The 26,674-nt window shown below is 45.1% G+C and overlaps 1 protein-coding gene across 3 annotated transcripts in view; it reads right to left on the reverse strand.

Annotated features, from left to right (window-relative positions):
- The window catches only part of FAM171A1 (family with sequence similarity 171 member A1), a 128,945-nt gene extending 105,416 nt beyond the window's left edge, over positions 1-23,529 (reverse strand). For all 3 annotated transcript variants that reach the window (XM_053665817.1, XM_037141294.2, XM_053665816.1), the window contains exon 1: positions 23,218-23,529. In XM_053665817.1, the coding sequence (XP_053521792.1) occupies positions 23,218-23,314 (97 nt within the window). In that variant the 5' untranslated portion in view covers positions 23,315-23,529. The remainder of the gene's footprint in view (positions 1-23,217) is intronic.
- Positions 23,530-26,674: the final 3,145 nt, after the last annotated feature.

The raw sequence follows: 26,674 nt of genomic DNA on the forward strand, positions 1-26,674 counted from the left end.
TAAGTTAAGGTTATGGGGTAACAGTGTTTAGTAACAGTGCATAAGTTTCAGGTGTACGACTCTCCAGGGCGACACCATCACCTGTGTATCACATTGTCCGCGCCACCCAAAGCCTGGTCTCCTTCTGTCACCATATACCTGGCCCCCTTGACCCTCTTCATCATGTCCTTCCTCTCTGGTCCCCGACACAGTGCTGCTGTCTGCCTGAGTTTGAAAAACCACAATTTTGAATAAGGCAGTTCATTCCTCCTTGAAAAATATATGGGAAAAGTCAGGAACTCTACATCTCCAAGTAACAAGCCATTATTATTTCTTTAAACAAGCTCCAAATAGCAGACAACAAATGACTTACTCAAGGTGGTATTTGCACTACACTAAAAACCGCACTGAAAGAACCCTGATGAAAACTGTGCGGGCTTCATGGCTTATAACAGTCACACTACACTGAAAAGAGAAAAAAAAAACAGTATAAAAAGGTGGTTCAATATCAAGTGCAAACTGGAACCACGATGATATCAGTACTTCTGTTGCTCCCTAAAATAGTTTTTTGGGGCCAGAAATACATGCAGTATGATTGGGGGTGGCCTACGGGCAGATTAAAGATAACTGAACCAAAAGTCCATAGTGAGGATCCCAGAGGGTTCTGAAGAGTTTTTATTATGTACAAAATAAATACCCTAATTCTATGAATGTGTAACCAAGTGAACACTTACCTAGAACAAGATGCGTGGTTATCCCTCCCACACAATATGTAAATGTACTAAATCAGCAGCAGGGAGCCTCGCCTGAAACAGTACAGCCCACCAGCCAGCAGCACGGGGAGAGCTGCAGCATCCTAGGGGCCACACCGGAACCAGCGAACCAGGACCTGCAGGTGGTCTGAATGCGTGCTGCAGTGTGGGAAGCCGTGGTCAGAAGAGCCAGACCAGCGCGCTTTCTGTGGGGTGGCCCCACACCCCGAGGTAAACCCGGAAGACCAGGCAAGTTATCAGGCACTGCTTTCATTGTACTCCATTTCATTTTATCACACTTTTGGGTTTTATTTACCCTTTCTTTAGAGTAACAGCTGTTTTCCTCTCCTTTGCCCACAAGCCTTAATTTTTCAAAGTAGTTTGGCTTCATGCTCCAAGTTTCAATGATGCACACAAATAGAATGGGGAAATGGGAAAAAGTTTTCAAGTTCAATTTTAGACATGACTGTACTTTTTCCCTTTTTTTGTGACAACTGTTCACCAGTGTTTCACGGCAAGCTAGTAAGTCACTTAGAGCATATTCTACCACGCAACACAGGAGGGGCCACGGCCGGTGCCGCAGAAAGTGCAGGACAGGCCTGGGATCACACTCTGCAACAGCTTCAGCTCGTGCCTCTGGCCGGAGCAACGGTGACGGCACCCACGGCACTGTGAGCTCCTGACGAGCAGAGCCTCTGGATCAATTTTATACAGAGTAGGAGGGGTTCAAAACGACCCATGAGTGAGTGAATAAATGAAGAGCATGTAAACCCAGGTTCATGCTACCACACTCGGCCCCTTCCCGTTCAATTCCTACAAAGGCAAGAGGGCTGAAGGGCCTTCCATCCATCCATTCCTGACGGCCAAGAAGCTTCCTCCCACCTGAGAGGTCTCCACCGCAGCCTGCGTGAAGACCACTGGAAGGGCCTTTCCCCATCTTCACGGTAAGGAGCACCAGTGTCCTCACCGTGAAGACACTGTTAGGACCTGGAGAGATCAATGCTGCACGTTCAACTACACATATCACACGCTAAGACTGGGTACCAGTGGTTATTCCCAGCAGTTTTCAAAGTCTCTTTCTTCTCCTGCTGAAATGGACTTTACAGAGGTGAACTTTCTGTGGCCTTTCGGTTGCTGTGAGGTGGACACTTCCCATTGACCCAACGGAAAAAGCAGGCACAAGAATAAGGAAAGAAAGAAAGGGAGATCAGTCACAAAGACGACTAATTGTGTCTAAATAAATGACATGAGATTAAGTGGAGGAGGCTGGGGTGGAGGAAGGTTGTGCTGGAAAAGCCAGACCCTTTGATGTTGGGACATCTGGTTGAAGATTAACCAACCAAGCAGAATACTCCGGGGGGGGGGGGGGGGGGAGCGGATTTACAGTAATTTGGAAGGTAAGACAGATCAGGCCTGGCCTCGGGTTCACAGACTTAGAATAACACCCACTACTCATTATGCCCGGACGGTCTGAGACGTGAGTTTATTAGCAAGCTCAGCAAATCCACAGGTCACTTTGCACCCCACCCCCCAAAAAGAGCTCTTTTTCAAATGCTTCCCAGAGAAACTCAGGAGGCTTGGCCATGGGGGATGCTATTATTCTTTTGTCCCCCCAACAGCTACAACTCCCAAGGACGGTGGTGTGGTCCAGAGAGTGCCGTCCTTCCCATGTCCATGGGATCCTTAGCCTTCAAACCCCGGCTCGAAAGCCACTCCCCGGTGAAGCCTCCCTCACAGCCCAGTTAGCCTTTCCCTGCTCTGCACCCCGGCACACTTTGTTTGATGGCACCTTTTGTATATCTGTGTTTCCTCCATAGCAGCTTGAGTTCCTGGAAAGCAGGGGCTGGGTCTTAATTATCTCTGGAATGCGGTAACTTGGAACCAGAAGAAGTGAGTGATGAGCACGTGAGCTTTGCTTGGTGGGCTGCTGCTCGGGAGTGGGGCGGCTCTGCCTGGAGGCCCTGCACAGAAATCTCCACGGAGACAGAGCGTGAGGCTGCCGGGCGCCGCCGAGGGGGACCTGCTATGAGGAGAGAGGAGGAGGATGGAGGGTGTGTGGGGGTTACCGCTGCCACTCTGGGCCAGCACGTGATTTCAAGCCACATTTTTTTCCGTGTATAAAAAGGAATTTCTTCAGAAAACCTCTCGGGATTATGAGGAGCAAAACAGATAATGGATTTAAAAGCACTTGAAAATCTATAATGAATCATACAAAGTTAAGATAATAAAATCAACATTTCGGGGTGAAAGGTGAGGAAAGCAGACTCTTTGTTGGATGGATGGGTATGTGGGTAGATGGGCAGATGGATGGATGGGTGGGTGGACAAAGAATGGCTCATCGGCTACAGAGCAGCCAGCAGGAAGACAGGGTCAGAAACGGTCTCACTGCCCATCGTGCCAATCCACTCTCTCCTGTAAACATCTCAGGATGGTAATTTTAGAAATGGGAAGATATGAGTAGGGAACAGCCCCGCCTAATTAACACAATGTTACCCAACAAGGGCACATAAACAGTACCCCTAGCCCAAAGGATCGTAACCCCTTTCTCATGTTTTCTTAGCAGTTATGTGATATTTTAACATGCACTGATTTACAATGCATACATTTACTATTCAATGCAGCATCTAATATATTTCCATCAAGACACTGAAAGAAATATCATTACAGACAATGATTTTATTTTTAAATTTGAAGAGGGGAAATGAGATTCAAGATGGTAAAAAAAAGAAACTTTCAAACAGCAGTAGGAAAAATATATAATAGGAGCCTTTCACCAATGTGAAGTCCAGCCAAACACCTAAGTTACAGCACAAGAATCACTTCTAAAGAAAATACAAAGCATGTGTTAAAAGCCAGTTTAACAGTTTCTTCCACCAAGAGGTGAGGGAGCTAAAGGATCACTTCCTGAGTTCAACTTCACTAGGCAGTCTTTACGTTTATAGCAAAGGGAAATATGCATCTATACAACGGTGCACAGAGTATACGCCTGGGTTCACCAGGGAGGCTGTTTAGGGAGGAGCTGTGCTGGGAACACTTGGACAATCCCTGGGGGGAGGGGCCTGCAGGCACAGCCTGGAGAGCAAAGCCACTTCTGAAAAGGGCTCCCTGTGTTCTAGCAGATGGCTGTAAACTTGACCAGACTGCAGACACTGTGTCCTCCGCCCTTACCGGTCAAATGCGTTAACTTTCTATCCCTTTCCCATATGCTTTTCCACACATCCAGACTGGGGAGCAGCAGATGGTAGGTAGGTAACAAAGAAAGAGACGGATCAGTGGGAAACGAGTGGAAAATCTTGTCTTGAAGGAAGAAGCATCTAGAAACCAACCACCTCCAACCTCTGCTTAGATGGGAATCTTTCAAATAATCAAGTGACAATGAACGCAAGTAATGTCTTTCATGCCATCATTAAGCAGATACTGCCCTTCTGTATTACAATATTTGGAATAACAGACTGTCACTTACGCAATGCTATTCTGTTTTCCTAGCTTGGAGTAAGGACAGATTTTCCTAATATCAAAAAATGGGAACACACTAAGAGTGATGGACCCGCAGCTCCCGGAGGACAGCTTTCTGTCCCATCAAACACCAAAGACATGGAGGACTCTGACTTTTCGCCTTCAGCCATCAGACTGAACAATCGTATTTCATGAGCATCAAACAATAAACTGTTCTATGTTCCCCCTAAATCCTCTCCTTTTACAACCTGTTTTAACATCAATAATGGAAGGGTTGTTTAAGCCACTAATTCTATCTGCTCAGAAGTCCGAAGCCGCTAGGTGGAGGGCCCTGGGAGAGGCGCCTCACTAACAGGACAGCGGTCTGCACCGCAGGGCGACTGCACACAGGCGTCACTGTTCTTTGCCTGAACAGTTTCTAGAGAGCAGGCTGCTCTGCAATAGAATGGAAGTTAGAAAAGGCCACGTGAGGGAAGAAACAACTGGAAACAGAGGACTTGACTCGAGCGCCCACCTCGTCCCCATCTCTGAAACGGCTCAGTTCCAGGAAAAAGGCACATGGGTGGGCACGGCCATTCAACATGTCGAGTATTTATTTTTAACGCAGTCACTGGAAAGTCAGAACTAAGGAGTTAGCAGCACCGGGCAGCCCTGCCCCCCTAAAGTTACTTGTGGGCCAGCACGGGCACTGCCTCTGAGCAGAATGGAGTAGACTGAGTCAGACAGAGCCTCCGCAACAGCGCGGGCCCACCTCACCTGCAAGGCCACCTGTGATCGCCACACAGCAGCAGGGACACATCCCTGCCACAGGTGTGCTCTCGGTCCCTCCCACACTCCAAACTGGTGCTGGAGCTCTGCACGAGAATCACAGGGCAGTGGCCTTCCAAGACAATGAGCCTGGCAGCTGCCTCCCTGCAAGTCTGAGAAAGAGGCCTGGGGAAACACTGCGTCTAGTCAATCCGCTCTTTCTCCACCAGCACCTCACAGAGACTCCAGCCGAAGCAGCACCCCTGACAAATCAGAAATGCTCTGGCACCATCAACTTTTATTCAACAACAGATCATCCTTGCTGCTTGTATAAAACTCCTATCAGTAAAATCTGCATCAACCAGCCAGTAGATTGATGGCACAACCGCATATCTTGTCTAAATTTCCAAATGGTATACCCAGTCTTTAGGGGAGCTTCGTAAATCTCAAAGAACTCAATGCAGATTTGAATTCTGTTGAATATGTTTAGAACGTTATCCTGACTTTCTGTAACCTTTTTACAAATGATTTTATTTCTTTATTTTTAGAAAGAGGGGAAGGGAGAGAGAAAAAGGGGGACAGAACCTTTGATTGGTTGCCTCTCACACACCCACAACTGAGGACCGGCCCACAACCCAGGCAACCCAGGTACTTGCCCTGGCCAGATCCACCTTTCAGTTCTCAGGCCAGCACCCAGTGCTCTGAGCCTCACCAGGGCTATCCTAACATTTTAGAAAGGCTGTTAGAATACTTTGAGGAACTAACTCAATACAGTAATGATGCAAAAGGGTCAATGAACTCTCCCAAATAACTTGCAAACACTGCTTAGACATTAAGAGATTCTGGCACCTGTTTGAGTGTGTGACTCTGGCACCTCCCAACTGGCATATACATTTCGGTTTTCTTTAAGGAGGAGAACAGGCGTGGAAGCAGTCCTGTAATAACCTCTAGCGGTGCATCAGCAGGATGCAAATACTAGCCTCTGAAAGGGTCACTTTTATTTTCCCTTTCTGTCCCATTCCTTCCACACCTAGACACACACGTGCACATGACCAACCACACGGCTCATCTCAGGTACGTGATGACGTGGCTCTACCTGGTCCGACCGGATATTCACTGAGGAGAAAATCTGGCCATGTGATTGACTTTAAGAAAATATTTTTTAAAGGTGTACATTAAAACACTGTTAAAAAATATAAACATAATAGTAAAACCTCAGTTTTGATTCTAAAAGCACTAAACACTCTGCAAACACCAAAGCCATTCATAGCTGGAAAATAAAATGTACGTATTCAAAAGAGACCTTACAGGCAAGAAGGGGCTGGAAAGAAGTATTCCAAGTCATGAAATGCAAAGACCTACAACCAAGATTGCTCTATCCAGCAAAGCTTTCATTTAGAACAGAAGGACAGATAAAGTGCTTCTCAGATAAAATCGAATTCAAGGAGTTCATCATCACCAAGCCCTTATTATATGAAATGTTAAAGGGACTTACCTAAGAAAAAGAAGATAAAAAAGATGAACAGTGAAAGGACAGCAAACTCACAGTTATTAACAACCACACCTAAAACAAAAGCAAACTAAGAAGACAGCTAGATCAGGAGCAGAACCATAGAAATGAAGATCACATGGAGTAGGTTAGCAACAGGGGAGTGGGAGGAGAAGGGGGGAGAAGGTACAGAAAATAAGTAGCATAGACGGTAGGTAGAAAATAGATAGGGGGAGGGCAAGAATAGTATGGGAAATATAGAATCTAAAGAACTTGAGACACACATGTGGTCATAAACTAAAGGGGAGGAAATGGTGGGGGAGGGGGGTGTGCAGGGTGAAGGGGAATGAAAGGGGGAAATAGAACAACTGTAATGGCATAATTAATAAAATATATTTAAAAAATAAAATAAAATGTATGTACTCTATTGTCTGTCTATCAGATAATTTATCTACAAATCTGCCCACCAAAATGGCTAAGTTAAAAAAAATTAACACCACCAAATGTTGGTGAGAATGTGGAATAAAACTTTTCACACTTTTTTTTGTGTGTGTGAAAAAAGATACAACCAATTTGGGAAAAGGCCTAACAATTTCTTATGAAAGTAAACATTCACCTACCCTGTAACCTAGAAATTCCTCTCGGCATTTTCCCAGAAGCAATGACAACACAGGTCCACGGAACAACTGTACGAAATGTTCATAGCAGTGTATTTGCAATAGCCAAAAACCAGAATAACTTGTCTATCAATAGGAGGATGGATGAACAAACCGTAGAATAGTCATACAGAAGAATATTAGTCATCAATAAGAAGAAACAATCTGGGACTTCCGCCAAGATGGCGGCATAGGTGGAGACGCCGTGCTTCCTCACACAACCAAGTTTAGAGACAGCTAAATAACAGCAACAGAAAACACAGTCAGAACACAGAAAATTGAACTTTTCGGAAGTCTGATAACAACAAATTCTTCTGCCTGACCGGTAAGAGGGGCGAAACCAGCAGCTGGTGGAGCGGGGTAGCACAGGAAAACTCGGTCAGACGGACGCAGGCGCGCGGAATCAAGGAGCAGGGTTGGACCTGGTGGGCAACTCAGTGAGCAACTGGGGGGGGAAACAGCGAGGGAGCAGGCAATTGGAGGAGAGCCAGCAGCCCCAGCGGCTAGCGGCGCTGGTGGGCGCCAACATTTCCCCGCTCTAACCCCGCCTCCACATACAGCGTCATAATCCAGCGACCTAAATGGCCCTGCCCCATCGAACAACCTGAGGCTCTGCTCGTCACCCAGCTGCGAGAAACAGCAGAGGGGGCCGCCATTTCCCCTCCCTGACCCCGCCTCCACATACAGCATCACAACCCAGCGACCTGGGAGTCCAAGGCTCCACTCCTCAGACTTAACGGGCGCAAACAGACCAAAAATGGCTCAAGAAGATCTCAAAGCCCCAGAGCCTATAAATCTAAGCGATGAAGAAATAGCAAAACTCTCAGACGCACAGTTTAAAACACTGGTGATCAGGATCCTCACAGAACTGGTTGATTATAGCCACAAATTAGACAAACATATGAAGGCTAAACTAATTGAAATGAATGGAATTGCACAGGAAACCAATAGCGATGAAAAGGAAACTGGGGCTCAAATCAATGGAGTGGACCAGAAGAAAGCAAATAATGGCCAAACAGAAAAGAGTCAAGAAGCAAGAATTCAAAAAAATGAGGAGAGTCTTAGGAACCTCCAGGACATCTTTAAACGCTCCAACATCCAAATTATAGGGGTACCAGAAGGGGGAAAGGCACAGCCACCAGTGGAAAACTTATTTGAACAAATAATAAAGGAGAATTTCCCCAATCTGGCAAAGGAAATAGACTTCCAGGAAATCCAGGAAGCTCAGAGAGTCCCAAAGAAGTTGGACCCAAGAAGGAACACACCAAGGCACATCATCATTACATTAGCCAAGATTCAAATGAAGGAGAGAATCCTAGAAGCAGCAAGAGATAAGGGGACAGTCACCTACAAAGGAGTTCCCATCAGACTGTCAGCTGATTTCTCAAAAGAGACCTTACAGGCAAGAAGGGGCTGGAAAGAAGTATTCCAAGTCATGAAATCCAAAGACCTACAACCAAGATTGCTCTATCCAGCAAAACTTTCATTTAGAATGGAAGGACAGATAAAGTGCTTCTCAGATAAGATCAAATTCAAGGAGTTCATCATCACCAAGCCTTTATTATATGAAATGTTAAAGGGACTTATCGAAGAAAAAGAAGTTAAAGAAACATGAACAGTGAAAGGACAACAAACTCACAGTTATTAACAACCACACCTAAAACAAAAGCAAACTAAAAGGACAGCTAGATCAGGAGTGGAAACATAGAAATGAAGATCACATGGAGGGTTAGCAACAGGGGAGTGGGAGGAGGAGAAGGGGGAGAAGGTACAGAAAATAAGTAGCATAGACAGTAGATAGAAAATAGATGGGGGGGCAAGAATAGTATGGGAAATATAGAATCTAAAGAACTTGAGACACATGGTCATAAACTAAAGGGGGGGTAATGGTGGAGGCGGGGGGTAGGGTGGAGGGGAATGAAGAGGGGGAATAGAACAACTGTAACAGCATAATCAATAAAAAATAAATTAAAAAAAAAGAAATAATCTGCTGATAAAAGCAACGAATGGATGGTTCTCAAAAAATATGGTGATTAAGAGAAGCAAGAGTATAAACTGTATGTTTCCACTTATAAGAAGTTCTAGAGCAAGCAAAAAAAGAAAAGCAATCTATGCTTGAAAAAAACAGACAGAACAGTGGTTTCCCCTATAGGAATAAGGCAGAAATTTACTGACAAGGGGCATGAGAGAACTTTCTGGAAGGATGGTAATAATATTCTGTATCATGATGGGATTTGGGGTTGCACAGATGTATGCATATGTCAAGATTTGCATATTTCCTCATATGTAAATTTCCCTATAAGAAAAAAAACATAAATAAATAGCTTGAACACTAGTTAATCACATGCATGCTGTAGGATTTGGAGAAAAGGCCACTGATGTCTTAGACATACTTTTAAAATGCATAAAAAACAAAGTCAATTAATAGATAAAATAATGAATAAATTATAGATAAATAATGAAGCAAATAAAATATTATTTGTATAATGTAAGTGGTGAGCACAGTACTCATGTAAAATTTTTTCTGTTTTTTTGTATGGCCAAACATTTTCACAAAATAAGTTAAAAATAATCTGTTATAGTCCTGTAATAACATTTAAACATTTAATTTTGGGATCATTGCATAAGAGGAACTAAGTGGCTTTTTTCTTTTTTAGTGAAAAAAATTATAAAGTTTTGCCACTAAGTTTGAATACCAAGTAAACACAAGTGTATTTCATACCTCCTTCACGGTCAATACAGCCCTCACTTGATGCCAAAGCAGAACAAGGGCATCTCATTATGCTTTACAAATCCAGACACACCTGAAAGGGTTGTTTTACAAATAATCACATCCTTCCCTAGCCCCAGCGCTCCATTGATGGGTTCTAACAAGTTTCTCTTGTTATGTAAACAGTCTGGCAAATGCTAATGGACTTGAAACACAAGCCAAAAGATTCCCCCACTCCCAGCTGGGTGTAACCCTAAATCCCACCCTGCTGGACTGGACCTCCCCCAAAGAGCTAGCTCATCAGGGTTACTTGCCGGGAACCGTCTCTGCATCTGGATCTCACACAGCATCAAGCTCAGAGCTGAGCTGCTCTGCAAATACTGTTCAAGGTGGTTTTACACGGTGGAGGCAAACAGGGCCCCTCCACCCCCCACCCCCCCCCCCCCCCACACACACACACTCACAAGGGGATACTTTTGTCTTTCTGCATAAAAGCAGCCAGGCCCATTACGAGCCCCCTTTTTATATTGGTAAAAATGCTGTGATGATTAAAATTGTGTAAGATGATCATTTAATCCTCCAAGACAAAAAGCTGCCTGGTCTGGGGGTGAAGTCCAGACTGCTGGGTGTCACATGGGGGACTCTGCCACTTACTTCGGGAAAGTGCTATAACTTCCCTGTGCCTCCAGTTCCTCTTCTGATATTGCTCCTCGTGGGATTGATGTAAGGATTAAATAAAATAACCCATTCAGCCCTGGCTGGTGTAGCTCAGTGGATTGAGCACGGGCCTGTGAAGCAAAGGGTCACTGGTTTGATTCCCAGTCAGGGCACATGCCTGGGTTGCAGGCCAGGTCCCCAGTAGGGGACACATGAGAGGCAACCACACATTGATGTTTCTCTTCCTCTCTTCCTGCCTTCCCTTCTCTTCTCTCTAAAAATAAATAAATAAAATATTTAAAAAAATAACCCATTCAGGTACATGGCATCACGCCACGCATGCAATAAGCACCCGGTACATGCTGGCTACTCATGGTTATTTTTTCACGTCTAGGTGAATGCAGCTGAGTGCCTGTCACTATTACACTGATTTAGCATTAAGAAGAGCAGAGATAGCTAAATATTTATCATTCAAAGAATGTAATATGAGTTATCAAAATAAGGCTTATTTCAAGTCTTTCAGGGTCAGAATACAAAAACTCAGGACCACTTTAAATACAGCATTTGGCATCACATAACCTGCCTTAGGTTGTCCTTGCAAGTGAATGCACAGAATTCAGAACTGAGTCCATGGAATTTACCATCTAAAGTCTCAGGGCAGGAAGAGACACAGAAGTCACTCACCCCAAGCCCTTCTCAAGACCCAGTGAAAGGACCCCCCCCCCACACCTCATACAGTCCTCCTCCCTGCTCACCTCGGCCTCCCCTTTGGCAGGGAGATCAGCTATGCCCACCCCCTACCCACTGAAGCCCGACTGACCCACCCTCCACGTTATGGCAGAATGAGCCCCCTACAGATGTCCACGCCCTCACCCCTGGAACCTGCGAATATATGTTCTGTGATATACAGTAAAAGGAACTGCAGAGGTTACCTAAGGTTACAGAGCGTAGGAGGGAGACTTTCCTGGGTCATGCGGAAGGCCCAATCTAATCACAGGAGCCCTTCAACGCAGTGAACTCTCTCTGGCTGTGGTCCGAGACACAGGCAGCAGAGGTATGTGACAGCTGTGGGACGTGAGGACTGGACATGATGCTGCTGTCTTGGCAAAGGAAGGGGCGACGTGACAAAGAATACACATGGCCTTGAGGAGTGACAAGAGGCTCCCACTGACAGCCAGCAAAGAAACAGGGACCTCGGCCCCTTCCCTGCAAGGAACTGAAATCTGAAAATTTGAATGAGTGTAGAAGCAAATTTCTTCCCAAAGCCTTCAAAATGGAGCACAGCCCAGCTGCTGCTTTGATTTTGGCCTTGTGAGACGGTAAGCAGAGACGGCCTGAGCCGTGCTGCGCTCAAACTTCCCGCCAATGGCAACCTGGGGGGTAGCCACGGGTGCTGCTTCAAGCTGCTGTATTTCAGATAATCTGTGAAGGCAGCAACAGACAATGAATGTAAAAGTCCTTAAATATCTGTGGTTCCCTAAATGCTCTCCTTGCACCTTTTTTATCTAGACCACCCTTCTCTGGGATGATCTTTCATAAATAAGACTTTGAAGCTACCTATTTACCTGTCTTGCTTTTTGAAACAACAGCAGCAACATGCCTGGAGGTCCGGCACCTGGTGCACTTAGTTCAGTTCTTCAGGGGCTGAGCCTCTGAGGACCAATGGGGAGCAGCTTGTGTGGGAGGGCGGTGTGACCACAGGGGCCAGCAGGCCCAGCCCAGCATTCACAAATGTCATGGATGCATGGTCACATGACCTGGATAACGATGGCATACAAAACCAAGAGACCTGATTTCAAGCTCTCCTCTGAAGGTACGGCGGAGGGTCAATCAATCTTAAATCTGCCATCCAGGACCAAGTAGAGTCCTTCAGGTACAGTCCTACCAGCACGTGACAAAACAAGATTGTGTCCTAATCTGCTTTCTAAAAACCAGGCATTGGGCAGGGCAGCCCAAGGTCACCCTGGCAATTTTGGTAACCAACTTACACTTTCTGCTCACTTTTTACTTAACTAATCTTATAGTCACCTAAAAGATCTTTTTTAAAAAATAGGTTTCTGCCTGTCTATTCTTTAATTTTGTTAACTTTAACCCATACTTACTGACCGCATAGTTATTTTTTTAACCAAACTTTTACAACCAATTGCATGTTTCTGCCCCCCCCCCAAATTTATGGTGTATGTTGAAACCTAATCTTTAATGATATTATATTTGAAGGTGGTGCCTTGAGAGGTAACTATGTCATGAGGGTGGAGACCATGTGAACGGGATTAGTGACCTCATAAGAAGACACCACTGGGAGGGAGTTTCTTCTGCTATGTGAGGACATAGCAAAAACATGGCTGTCTCTTGACCACCTTGACCAGACACCAAATCTGCCAGTGCCTTCATGTTGAACTTCCCAGACTTCAAAACCCTGAGAAATAAATTTGTGTTGAGTATAAGCCACCCAATCTATGGTATTCTGTTTTGGCAGCCTGAATGGACTAAAACACCCCTTGTCACATGTATTTCACTAAGAAAGTATAATCAGACTTCTGATCAAGATGGAGGTATTCATCCAGATGGGTAGGAGGGGTGGAGACAGGGAGCCGGGGCGAAGAGGACACGGTGTAGTAGCAGTGAGGCAGCAGCGACCAGGCAGCAGTGGTGGTGGCTGGTGGATCAGGTGGTCCCACAATAGGGATACCTGGGGAGTGAGCCTCAGGCCAAACAACAGAGCCCATGATTCCAACGCCAGGAAAATAAAGTCTCATAACTCATGGCCGTAAAAACCAGTGTGACTTGGGGTGGCAGAAGAAACTGCAGGTCTCTCAGGAGAGACTGTATAAAGGGCCCATGGGGTCTTAGAACGTACATAAACACACCCACTCAAGGAATTGCCACCAGGGCAACAGCTAGAGGGGTGCCAGCTGCCTGTGACTGGAAGCAGGGTGAGCAGCAAACAAGCCTCCAGCAGTCAGGTAGTGGCACTGTCCCCTCTCTGGACTCTCCCCCAACACTGAGACACAAAGCACTGAAGTGGGTTACCCCACCCTAGTGATTACCTGAGATGGGGCCCCATACAACATAACCAGTGTGCCAAGACAGGGAGTCAAAGCAGCTCTACATAACACACAGAAACAAACACAGGGAGGCTGCCAAATTGAGGAGACAAAGAAATATGGGCCAAATGAAAGAACAGAATAAAACCCCAGTAAAAGAACTAAGCGAATGGAGATAGCCAACCTATCAGACACATAGTTTAAAACACTGGTACTAAGGATGCTCAGAGAACTCAACGAGTATGGCAAAAGCATGAGGGAAGAAATGAAGGCTACATTAACAGATAAAGAAAAACCCACAGGGAATTAACAGTGAAGGGAAAGAAGCCAGGGTTCAAATCAACAAATTGGAACATAAGGAAGTAATAAACAGCCAGAAAAGAATGAAAAAACAAGAATTCAAAAAAATGAGGAGAGAATAAGAAGACTCTGGGACATCTTCAAATGTGCCAGCATCCGAATCACAGGGGTGCCAGAAGAAAAATAGGAAGAGCAAGAAGTTTAAAACTTATTTGAAAAACTAATGAAAGAAACCTTCCCTAATTTGGTGAAGGAAATAGATGTACAAGCCCAGGAAGCACAAAGAGTTCCAAACACAATGGACACAAAGAGGACCATACCAAGACACAACATAATTAAAATGCCAAAAGTTAAAGATAAAGAGAGAATCTTAAAAGCAGCAAGAGAAAAGCAGAGTTACCTGCAAAAAAGTTCCCATAAGACTATCAGCTGATTTCTCAAAAGAAAATTTGCAGGCTAGAAGGGACTGGCAAGAAGTATTCAAGGTGATGAAAAGCAAGACCTACATCCAAGATGACTCTACCCAGCAAAGCTATCATTTAGAACTGACAGACAGATAAAGGGCTTCCCAGACAAGGTAAAGCTAAAGGAGTTCTCTATCACCAAGCCCTTATCATGTGATATGTTAAAGGGACTTCTCTAAGAAAAATAAGATGAAAAATATGAACAGTAAAATAACAAACTCATAATTATCAACAACTGAATCTAAAAAACAAAGTAAGAAAACAAGCAGAACAGAAACAGAATCATAGATATAGAGATCATTTGGAGAGTTATCAGTGGTAGGGGGAGGGAAGAGGTGCAGGGATTAAGGAGTGCAAATTGGTAGGTACAAAATAGATGGGGAGGTTAAGAAAAATATAGGAAATGGAGAAGCCAAAGAATTTATATGCATGACCAATGGACATGAACTAAGGGGTGGATTGCTGGAGTATATGATGGTGCCAGGCAGAGGGGGGAAAAGGGAAGAAAATTGGGACAACTGTAATAGCATAATCAATAAAATATACTTTGAAAAAAGAAAGTACAATCAATTTCCCAGAAATATGCTCATCCATGTCATTAATAAAATATTAATAAGCTATAAATCATAAATGAGTAATCAAATTAAGAATAAACAAATAAAATGTTAATAATAAAATATTAAAACCGAGTTACATGTGCTTTAATTATTTACGTTAAAATAAATTTTCATTAGAAAATGCTTCTTGTTGACCTTCTCTTCGAGAGATATAAGCTTAACTGTGCTACAAAGGAACCACACCACAACCACACTCTAATCTAACCAGTATAAAGAGACAGAGAATAAACCTCATCCACTGAGACCCTGCTACTAATTACTGTTTTGAAATCAGAAGTCTTACTAAGCTGACTCACCGTATCACTGAGAATAGCTTTAATCAGTGCTCAGGGTCTTCAGCTCAGCTCTCTCAGACTGCATTAAAAATTGCATTAAAATCATTCCCTCGATATGAATTCAGTAACTTTTACACTCAAATTCTGAGTTCAAAAAGTAAGTTCAACCAAACAAAATGTTCACGTGACTTGGTAATAGCTGTTTTTCCTCTCTTCTCTTTCCCTGTGGGGCACAGCACAAAATAAAAAAAATAACAAAACAAACCAATCTCGTATAAAATCAATACTAACTTCCAAGGTATCTTTTCCCAAACCAGCTTTTCCTATGCCATTTGATAGGAAAATATTTGAATAAGTGTTTATATGTTTTATATAAAATACAGAATTTGAAATGCTTGAACTTATTAAATCCATATTTGATCATTTTAACCCCCCCTTGCAATTTAAGTACTATGAGCTTCACACAATTGTGTCTTTAATTATTTTATTTGGAGCATCCACTGCCATTGGGAAGCGCTGCAGAACCAGTATTTTCCAGTCCGTGTGGTCTCTGCTTAAGTAACTGACCACTGAAAGGAGTTCTCTTACAGCTTTGAAGAGCACTCAGTGATGTGCTGAATACTTATGCTCTAGAAAATAAAACTTCCTCTGTCCAACTACGGATAAATTAGAAATAAACATCATAGGCAACCAATAGCTAGACTTTAGTCATCCAAGTGCTAGTAGGTTTTATCTTACTCAAGAAGCTCACGTCTACTTACACAAAAGTATCTCGTTTTGTCCTTCTTTGTGAATTTATTATTTCACTTCTTCCCCAATCGGATTATAAAATATCATGGGGTAAAGACTTCTAATAAATCGGGCTTACACAAAAATATACTGTCCCCCTCCACACCACCCTTTTTTGATCTAATAAGTAGCATACTGTCTTCACGCAGCACATACTCAATATTTAGGATTTCAAGACCAGGAAAGAGGAACACAGCCGCAGGCGAAGGGAAGTGTGTACCACAGTCACCCAGGGGACGGTGAGTGGTGTGTTCCAGCTGGAGAAGGCGGTTTAAACTGGGGAGGGACAGCAGGTAAAGCTGGAACAGGCAGGGGAGGAGAGGCGGGAAGGAAGACTGTAAAGGCCGGACTTGGTAACTGAGACATACTGGGGGCAACACGGAAATACTAAACGCTTTTCCACAGAAAGAAACAGGACTAGAGTGGTGTTTGAGAGGGATGTCATGGAAGAGACACTGAGCTGAAAGAACAGACTAAAAGGGAGAGACATGCTGCCTTCAGTGAGTACCCCCGAGGGCTGAGGTATGCATGGTAGAGAAAATGAAGAGAACTGAATGACGAATGTTCATGAGATATGCTGGAAGGCAGGTACGATACCTTAACAAGTGGTTAGGTCTTCAGCATACTCCCTCCCTTTATCCATTATTTATTTACTTCTTGGCCAAAGCCCTAAAATCAGGAAGGTTCAAACTTCTCTCCAGTCTTGAGCTCACTTCCTTGGGAAGACTCGAGCCAGGACACCTCATTATTATCCTTGTCCTTCCCCCAGCCTGTGAGGTTTGCACCCCCCACTAAATTGCCAGTGTCCCCCCGCAGCTGCTGTGGTGGGTGGGACCTGCCCACAGGTCACATGCCTTCCTTCTCTGGACCACACTGAACTTGATTCGTTTGCCCCCAGTGAGATAGAAAATTCACAAGATCACAGTTTCATGCTTCCTGCATTCCCCAACAGGTGTAGTGTCAAGGATAATCCAGGCGTCTTCCCCACGGCTCCGTCCCCTGCCTGCACCAGGGTGTCTTCAATCGTTTGTGCAGACCGGGCCCAGAGCGGGTGCGGGGGAGCGTATGCCTGAGAGATGCAGACACACATCAGAAGGGCCGTGCTGAGCCTCTGAGACAACACCTGGGGGGCCATTCTGAGGTGGAGGGGGGACCCTATCATTTCATTACATGAAGACATGGGGGGCCTATGCTGACATTCAATCACGACTTTCTTTTATCTCACTTACTACCAATAGGTACGCTTCAGCAAAAATCAGAGCAAAGCTTGAAAGCCAGCAAGATTTCTACAAGGGGCTTTCAGCAGGGGCCGGGAGCTACACGCTCTCCCTTCCGGAGTGAATAATCCCAACCCTGGCTGGAACACAGAGGACTCCTGCATTTTGATTACAAATAAAAACCCCACCCCACTGATCTCATGGGCAAAAAAATTGGTTATTTTGGTGGTTATACTCAGGGTCCTTGAGGTAATCCTCAAGAATCCCCAACACAGCTCCCATTTGGCAGAATTTTGTTAAACAGATGCAAAAACTTCATGCATCTCTCCAACTGTTAACCTTCAGGGGCTTGGTCCCAGGAAGTAGTTGACACTCTGCATTACCCTGGCTGTATGGGTACAGCTTTTTTCATAATTCTTGAGGATTAGGGTCTGTATCAGTTTCCTATTGCTACTAGAACAAATTACCACAATTCAGTGGCTTAAAACAATATAGATTTACTATTTTACAGCTCTGGAAGTCAGAACCCCCAAATCAATATAATCGGGCTAAAGGTGAAGATGTTGCCAAGGCAGCACTCCTCCTGGAGGCTCCAGGGGAGGACCCCTCTCCTTGCCTTTTCCAGAGTCCAGAGGCCACTTGCATTCCGTGGCCATGGCCTTCCCTCCATCTTCACAGCCAGCCGTGCAACATCCTCAATCTCTCTCTGACTCTTCCTCTGCTTCCGTTGCCACATTCGAGACTCTGCCTCCCTCTTGTAAGGATCCTTGTGATTCCAGTGGGTCCACTCGGATACACCAGAATAATCTTCCCACCTCAAGATCCTTAACTTAATCAAAGTTCCAGGGATCAGGGCACAGGCATCTTCGGGGGCCATTATTCCACCTCCCACAAGGTCTCTGTGGTTACAGAGCACCATGATCATGGGCCACCTTTCTTCTCTCAGCCTGGGCTTCCTCATCTGCAGAACAAGGAGTACAAGCTTGACCTTCAAGATCCTTCTGATACTCTATAAACACGTCTCTTGATCTAAAGACATCTGTGTAAAGAAGCTATATATATGCACCCGTAAGATTACCAACTGCATCGATTATAAGGTAGAAAGGACCTTAAGGGGACAGCCAGATTTCAAGTCTCACTGATGGAGAACTTCAGGTGCGCTGGGTTGGAGAAGGACGTTGGGAGACGAGGAGTCAGAGGCACTGAAGTGAAGGGGAAGAGCAGCTTGTGGGACATGAAGAAATAGAGCTAGGGCACGAGGTCGAGGAAGGGTTAGAAAAGGTACAGTCATCCACGTAAAAGGGTTTAACCAATGGAATCTGTAAGGATTAATAAATTCTGTAAGGGGTAAATGAAATAAAGAGAAAACTTTTTGTAGACTGACTAGAATCCATGAGGAAGAAGAGCCAGCAAATCATTTCAAACAGGGGCTCGATCAGAAGAAGGTGAAATCATCTTAAATGTGTTGATTGAACTGTTCATTTATTTTTTAAAAGACCTTATTTATTTATTTTTAGAGGGGAAGGGAGGGAGAAAGAGAGGGAGAGAATCGTCAGTGTGTGGTTGCCCCTAGCAGGCCTCCAACTGAGAACCTGGCCGGCAACCCAGGCCTGTGCCCTGACTGGGAATGGAACCAGGGACCCTTTGCTTAGCAGGCAGGCACTCAATCCACTAGCCACACCAGCCAGGGCTGAACTGTTTATTTTTAAGGACATTTATTATAAACCACTTTCTAATGTGTTTAATTGCCTCAAATTTTGCTTGTTTATAAAAATTATACTTTTCATAATATAGGGCATACTATTGGGTCACACTGTATAATTTCTTTCAAAAAACAATTATTTCATACAGTTAATTGGTCTACTAGAGTGCCACGCTTAATTTAAAAAATACATTGAGTTCCATGTTTGTCAGACCTGAAAATTTAGCTAGAACTGGGGTCTTTAAAAGTTCTGAAACCGTATTTGGTGGGACTCTTTCACAATATTAATCTGTAACTTGATCAAACTCCAATGGCATTATTAGGCTATATTATAATTTGCATTAAACATGCTTTACAAAAGATACAAAAGGTAGCTGTTGTCACAGGACAAATTCTCCCATCTAGTTTTCTGAAAAATTTTTATCCATTTTTCCTTCAATATACAGTATTGTCTGTTGTCTTTCCAACTTATTTCCAAGTGCTTTTTTAGTAAGTAATATTTCTGAATGTTACTAAATTAGTATTTATCAACAATAATAAAGATGTACAGATTTACAAAGATATCATCAGTACTTTGCTCAAAATAAAGAGTTGATTAAAACTTAGAAAGTACTTTCATTCACAGGTTTCAGTTTAAAACTCCAGGCCTCCCATGTATTACAGGACAAGTACCAATAGGATATAAAAATAATTCGTAGTCATTTCAAAGACCCTGCCAGAAATTCCCTAGATTTTGCTGTTGCTTCTAGACAGAGCTTTCACACCTGGCTTCAGCGAAGCCCTGAGGTTTGCCAGGACGTGCATCCGCGAGTTTTATTTAGATGGCACGTTCTTCATATAATGTCAGCATAAGTCAGGCTTTATTGGCTGATCTTCCTCATATCTTATGTTGCTCCATGGACTTTCAACTGATCAGGGGGGTTCCAATAACCGAAATTTGAGTTTCACCAAGAAGAGAGCTCTCGGAAAGAAGAGAGATGGCCAGCCGTTCCCCTCAAATGTTATGACAGATTGTAGCTTCTCTGAGATGAACAAAAAGTTAACACATCATTGCAAAATTAGATAATGAGCAGCAGAGTCAAGATCATACAACAGAAGTCCAAGCCCGAAGTCCTTAACCTAGCTCTGACCTTTTCTGGCACATGAAGCGTGCTGGGCTCTGAAAATACATCCCTACAGAGCACATCTGTGTAACTGACTATTCACAAGGATGGCCCCCCCCATCAAGCCAGGCTCCACGCACAGTTTGTAAAAGATGGAGAAAGGCAAAATTAGTCAATGCTTTGGAATAACAGTTTCTGTAACATTTCCAAGAAAAAAAGATACTATAAACACTTCAGAGCAACCTAGATGAAACACTTAATAAAAATATGCAATCATATTCTAGAACTAGTTCAAATTCATGATGAGCAAACCCTCATTGTGACACCCACTGCCTTTGAAATCCCTTTGCTGATTCAAAGTAGCTACAGCAAGAAGAGAGGATCTGATGCTAAACCTTAAATTTTGTTTTAAATATACAAATAGCAAAGTTATGCCAAGAAGTTTTGCAAGATGTTAGTTTCCTCAGATAAAGCCGTAAAGATTCATTTAGTGAGGAAGGTGTCCTTTAGTCCCAAGAATCTAGCTGGAATACTTCAATGTGTGTACAGTCTGTTCTGGGTCTCTAAGTTTTTCCCACCTAATTTCTAGGTCCTGTTGGTACACAATGTCTGTGTGTGCACAATTCACGTTCAAAGTATGATTCAAGTAAGTTTCAGACACAGAAGTAAAACTCCTACAAATTAGATTTCAGAGAAGGTAAACTTTGAAGTTTTCTCCTTAAAATGCGTGCTAACGACAATGAGTGCAGGTTGCACTAAAAAAAAATCACAGGTGCGCTGCAAGAATTTTTAAAACATGCAGCACCCGACTGTTTACTCAGGAACACTGGCCTCTTTTCCCTTAGATTGTCAACTTTAAAAATGACAACAGCCAACACAACAATAGCCATTGATACAAATGAATCAAAATTATAAGCTTTTTTTGTTAGAGTAGCAAAAAGATGTATTTGGGGGCATGCACATAATTTTACCAATTAGCTTATGTGTGCCATGAAATAAAAACAGGTTGAAAATCACGGCTCTACAGTGCAATGTACTAGCTGTCTTCAGCCTGTCATCAATGCAGCACTGACCATGTATGTGCAGAACAATCTACAAAGTGCTGTGGAAAATGCAAAGTGGAATCAGATGTGGCATTTGTCTTCATTGTGTACGATCCAGGAGAGTAGAGAAAACATGCATTTTAAAACTATGTTACAAGTGTCAAGATGGTCTGAAGAACTCAGAGTGGCCAAAGGGACCTTAGGATGTCAGAGGAGATACTGTCCATTCCCATAAAAATGGTACTAGCTCAACATCCAGAAGCCAGGTCGTGAGGCCCCGACTTCAGTCAGAGCTCCTGGGCTCAACTCTTTAAGAAGCCACCTTCATCCAATCAAGGAAGTAATCTAAGTGGAAAAACATCCCCCTCCACCATTCCATATGCTAAGATTCTCTTAGCTAAGGCATAAATATCCTCACAGTTGTCATTCCTCTTCCACTTCACAGAACATACCATTTCTGAGAGTCGAGTTACCTCATCTCATGTCAGGTAGCAAAAACTCTGTAAAATGTAGTCTCCAACCTAAACCTAGTAGGTTTTGTTCATGACCCCCCCTACTGCCGCCAGTTGAGGCCAACCAAGCCTTCCCTATTTTACAAGTGCACGAACTTAATATTTCTATACATCGCACTTCAAGTCGAAAACAAAAAATCGACCCCTTCTTTGGAATTAATGGTTTCCTTGAAACGCAAAATATCACTCATGAAAATAGCCAATTCACAGAGCAGTAGGGTATTAATGAAAGAGGCTACAATTCAACACCAATGACCTAATGTCTTAAACATTCATTCCCTACATGAAGAAATACATGGGTCTTTGTACCTAGTCAATGCCCCCCCTTCCATAACATACGTTACTACATTTAAACACAATTCATAATATGGTATGAATATGGTATGGTATGATCATATCGTACTATAGCTACAGCAAAGGCAATGCAAGAAAGAGATGCTGGCAAACGTACAGCAAGGGATGGATATGAAAACCTTTAATTCAACGTGTAGGTAACAAACTAAACCCAGTAGACTGTCGGTAGAATCTTACTCCCAGATACAACATCATGAGTAGAACACCCAGGTTCCCTGCTCCTGTGTTTGTTGTAAGGGAAAAAGAGGGTTAGCATAAGGATGGGGCAGGGTCTCAGCAAGAAGACACAGGAGGGAGGTTCTTCATTCTGACTGACTTCACAGGACACACACCCTTCTGCAAGGAAAGGGCACGGGCAAGGAGGCTGGGGCCCGGGCGGTGATCTCCAGGGCTACGGGGGGCCTTTGCAAGAGACCAGACAGGGAGAGGTCTGCGGGAAAGGCAGGCGACAGAGAAGCACTCGATTCTGTCCCCACAAAAGCGTGCAAAGGAGGCTTTGGGGTTTCCCCCAAATAAATTCGTGCTTTAAAAACAAAAGACAGGCGCCTGACCTTCCTCAGAGGCGACCACAGTACTTCCAAGGCTGGAGAGCAGATTTGCAGAGGCCAAAGATTAGACAAAAGGCAGGAGCTGGAGACACGCAGACCTGGAAATGACTGTTGTTGTTTTAAAGTGATTAGGGCCTCCCAGCTCCACCGAATCACCCCCTTTCGGGGATGATTCCTTGGCGATGGGGAAATTCCTCAAGGCCTAGAGAAGACGTCGAATAGGGAACAGGAGGAGACCCCCTAAACTTTCCCGAACTGCGGCAGGCCAGTGGCTGGCAGTGGCCGTGGACCTCGGGGTCCCGGGGTGCAATGGGCATCCAAGGGGTAGCAGCCACCCCCTCGCCACTACAAAAAGAAAAAAAAAAAAAAAAGAAAGAAAGAATCGAGCGTAGCCTGAGCGCCCGGGCTTCTAGGATCAGAGCCTGGGAGCCAGAGCGGGCAGCGGCGACCCGGGGGGCTGCCCTTGTGGCTTGGGGCAAAGGAGATGAAGCCGCACACCCGAGTCAAGGCATAAAGAAAAGGACCTTCGGATGCATTAGAACGTGCCCCCCGAAGCAGCAAAGCTGGTGCCACCCGCACCCCCACCTGTCCCCAGCCCCTCGGAAGCATCTGCTCCCGGCCCCTCGGCGTCCCCGGGCGGTGCCGCCCCCTCCAGAGCGCAGCGCGGGGGCTGCAGGCCAGGCTCCAGCGGCCGCGACACAATGCGGCCCGAGAGCCTCCCCGCCGCTACCTCTGCGGCAGGCCCGTGGCCCACACAAAAGCGCGCCGGCTCGGCCTCGCCTTTCGCTCCACCGCGCACCCACCTTGGGCTCCCGCGCCTGGATCCCGCAGCGTCTTGGTCACCGCCTTCCAGACGTGGCAGCCCAGCAGGCAGAGCAGGAGCGCCGCCGACCTGCTCATCTCCGCGCTGCGGAGCCCGGGCCGGTTCGGCCTCACCGACCACCGGGATGGAGCGGCGCGTCACGGGCGGCTGGCTGCCGCGCCTGCCTCCATGTCGCCTGGCTCCGCGCGCGCCGGGCCCGCCGTCCAATTGGCCGCCCCCCCGCCCGGCGCGGCGCCGGGCTCCGCAGCCCCCGGCCGCTCCCTCCTCCGCGCACCCGGGTGGGTTCTCCGAGGCGCCGGCGCCGCGGCCCTGCCCACCCGTTAACCCCTTCACGCCCTGCCCTATCCGCGGGCAGCTCCCAGTTCCTGGGTCCTGGTGCCACCTGGCGGCCGCCGCGCCGCGGGGGAGGACAGTGCGCCCCGGCGCAGGGCATCTGCCGCGCACTGCTGTCCCCCCGCACTCCGCACCCTTGTGTGCCCGCGAGCCGCCGCTAGAGCAGGGAGCGCTACCTTTAGCACAGGTATAGACCGCATGCCCCCCGTTCCCCGCTGCTTTGGAGAAAGAAGAAAAAAAAACCCTGCCTTTCAGATCTGAGGCCTTCACACCTGGTTAACCGAGGGTCTCAGGGTCACAACCTGCCTCAGTTTCCTAAATGTAATTCCGTCCTGCAACTATTCTTGTCCTAATCCTCATATGCTCTCAGGATAGATTTGACAACTAACCTGAAGGTCAGTGGGAACGGAATCTTAAACCTGTGTAAACTGTCTTAGGCCCTCAGTGCCTGAGTACTGACAGGTGAACACCTCCAGGTTAAATTGCGCTTAGATATTTCTAGAAGGTTAAAGTGGATAGGAAAATTTACCTTGATTGAGGCCCTAGATACTGTTTCTCCACTTCTGTTTTGTTTTCACTATAATATGATCTAAGAGGCAGGCACTGTTATCCTCACTTACAGGTGAGAAAATAGAGTCTGAGGAGGGTTAAAGAACTTCTCTTTAGCACACAGTGGCAGAGCTAAGGTTCAGACAGGCTGGTCCCAAGTATGAAGCGCTTCCCAATAACTGCATGCTTCCTTAAGGCAGAGGTATACTCACCTCACTCCGGCCTCCCATTCTCTCCACCTGCTCCTGTGTGTATGCCCTCCTCCCCACAGCCCTCATGAAACCTTTGGCTCTCTCCACCCCATCTCTCACCAACTGTGGTGACCCCAGAACCTCTGCAAGGGACTCAGGCTCTAAGGACATGCACACCAGATTCACCCTCTACCTCCAGAACACTAGACCAGAGGAGCGTTGTTACTGAAATTTTATTAATTGGGCATTTAAGCATGGTGGGCATCATACCAAAAAAAGAACGAAAGATGACACTTGCCCAGTTGGCATATAATAGACAAATTATTGTGAGACACAATAAGAGATAGGAGGTGGAGAAGCCCGTATATACGGGTTTTATCATCACCCTCAGGACCAATGCTGCAACTAGTGCAAATTGCACAGCTACACAGGGCGGCAGGTAGTCAGGGTGCAGAAAGAAAACCCACCACTGGGGACCACCTGACCCTGCCTCCTTCTAACTTCCAGTGAGTGTCAAAGCCTCAGGGTCCACCTCAAAGCCAGGCGAGGGAAATGAACGGATGACAGTCCAGCTCACCCTCAACAAGCAGCTTGGGTGCCAGCCCACAGGTGCACAGAGTCCAGGCCAGCTAGATGGCTGGGGGGAGTGGGCGGTCCCAACGTTTTCAAGTCACTGTCTCGGCATAGGGACCTGCTTCTAAGAGAAGTGGTATTAAGCCTGTCTCAGAATTGAAACTTCTCACTGCAAATATTTTCAGGATGTGCCTTTGTCAAGAGACAGGAACAACCTGAGGGGGTGGGGAATCCAGAACCAGATGATTTTGAGGAGCTCACCTGGGACTCTCACAAAATCCTGAGAACTGAAGTGTAAGGTCTGAAGGAACAAAGGACACTGTTGTAGCTGCGGTTCCTAAAATGTGCCGCTCTCACTGGCCTGGACATGCTTCCTCATACCAATGTATTTGGGCAGTATTAGAATTCCTATCCTTTAGATACACAAACTGAGACTCGGTGAAAAACAATTTGCTCGAATCTGTAGATCTGATGACAGTGAACTCATTTCTCCATACCAGGTTACCCCAAGGACAAATTTCATGCCAATGTTCAAGTTACCTCCAGCTGTGCCCAAGTGATTTTAAAAACCTGTTCCATCTCTGTAAGGTCTGAATCTAGGTAACAGTATTTAGTGAATGGTTTTGTGCCTGTGCCAATTTCCTGGCTTTGATAATGTACCGTAGTTACATAAGGTATTATACTGAGGGGAGTTGGGTGCCTGGTGTAAGAGACAACTCTGTACTATTTTTGTAACTTCTTGTGAGTCCATAATTATTTCAAAATGAAAAGTAAAAAAAAAATTAAACCCTGTTTTGTATCACTTTTTATAAGCTCTACTATTCACTTAAAACATTGGAGTCTGTGATCTTGGTACAGAGTTATAGAACATTTTTTAAAATTTTATTTAGTTATTTTTCAAGTACAGTTTTTTTGTCTATTTTTCCCATCCCAGCCTCCCCTGCCCCTTGCTCCCACCTCCCTCCCATTTCCACCCCCCTTAGTTCTCGTCCCTGTGTCCTTCCTATTTGTTCCTCCAAATCCCTCCCCCTTTTTCCCCTTAACTTCCCTTCCCTCTCCCCTCTGGTCACTGTCCCCTTGTTCTCTATTTCAGTGTCTTTGTTTGTTTTTTTTTCTGCTTGCTTGTTTGTTTTGTTGTTTAGCTTCCTGTTAAAGGTGAGATCACATGGTATTTGTCTTTCAACACCTGGCCTATTTCACTCAGCATAATGCTTTCCAGTTCCAAACATGTTGTTGCAAAGGGTAGTAGCTCTTTCTTTCTCTCTGCTGCATAGAATTCCATTGTGTATATGTACCACAATTTTTTGATCCATTCATTTACTGATGGGCACCTACGTTGCTTCCATCTCTTGGCTATTGTAAATTGTGCTGCTATGAACATTGAACTTTTAAGAGCGGGAGAAGCCTCAGTAAACACTAAATGATTGACCTGATCAAGTCTGGGTCACAGTCATGACTATAGATACTCGGGTATAATGGTTGCTATTACTGTGTGTGTAACAAACTTTTTGTGGATTACATAGCACTTTAGGGGAAATTTATGTACCTTTTTAGCAACATTGAAGCTTATATAAATAGTTTCAGAACCTTCCTCCCATTTTTCAGAGTAAACAAAAATAAGTCAAATACTTTGCACAGTGCTAGCTCAATCTGCAAGCAAGTCTCAACGCCAGAGAGAGAGCTGGAACCCCCGTGGGCATCCCCTCATTGGATGGATGTTTTTCCAGTTACCTGGGTGGGAGGCCAAGAAAGCACAGACTCTGCTAAATCACACAAACAAGTGCACTTTGC

Source organism: Artibeus jamaicensis, unplaced genomic scaffold (assembly GCF_021234435.1).
Source record: "Artibeus jamaicensis isolate MK-2021 breed Jamaican fruit bat unplaced genomic scaffold, CSHL_Jam_final contig_426, whole genome shotgun sequence".
Lineage (NCBI taxonomy): Eukaryota > Metazoa > Chordata > Mammalia > Chiroptera > Phyllostomidae > Artibeus > Artibeus jamaicensis.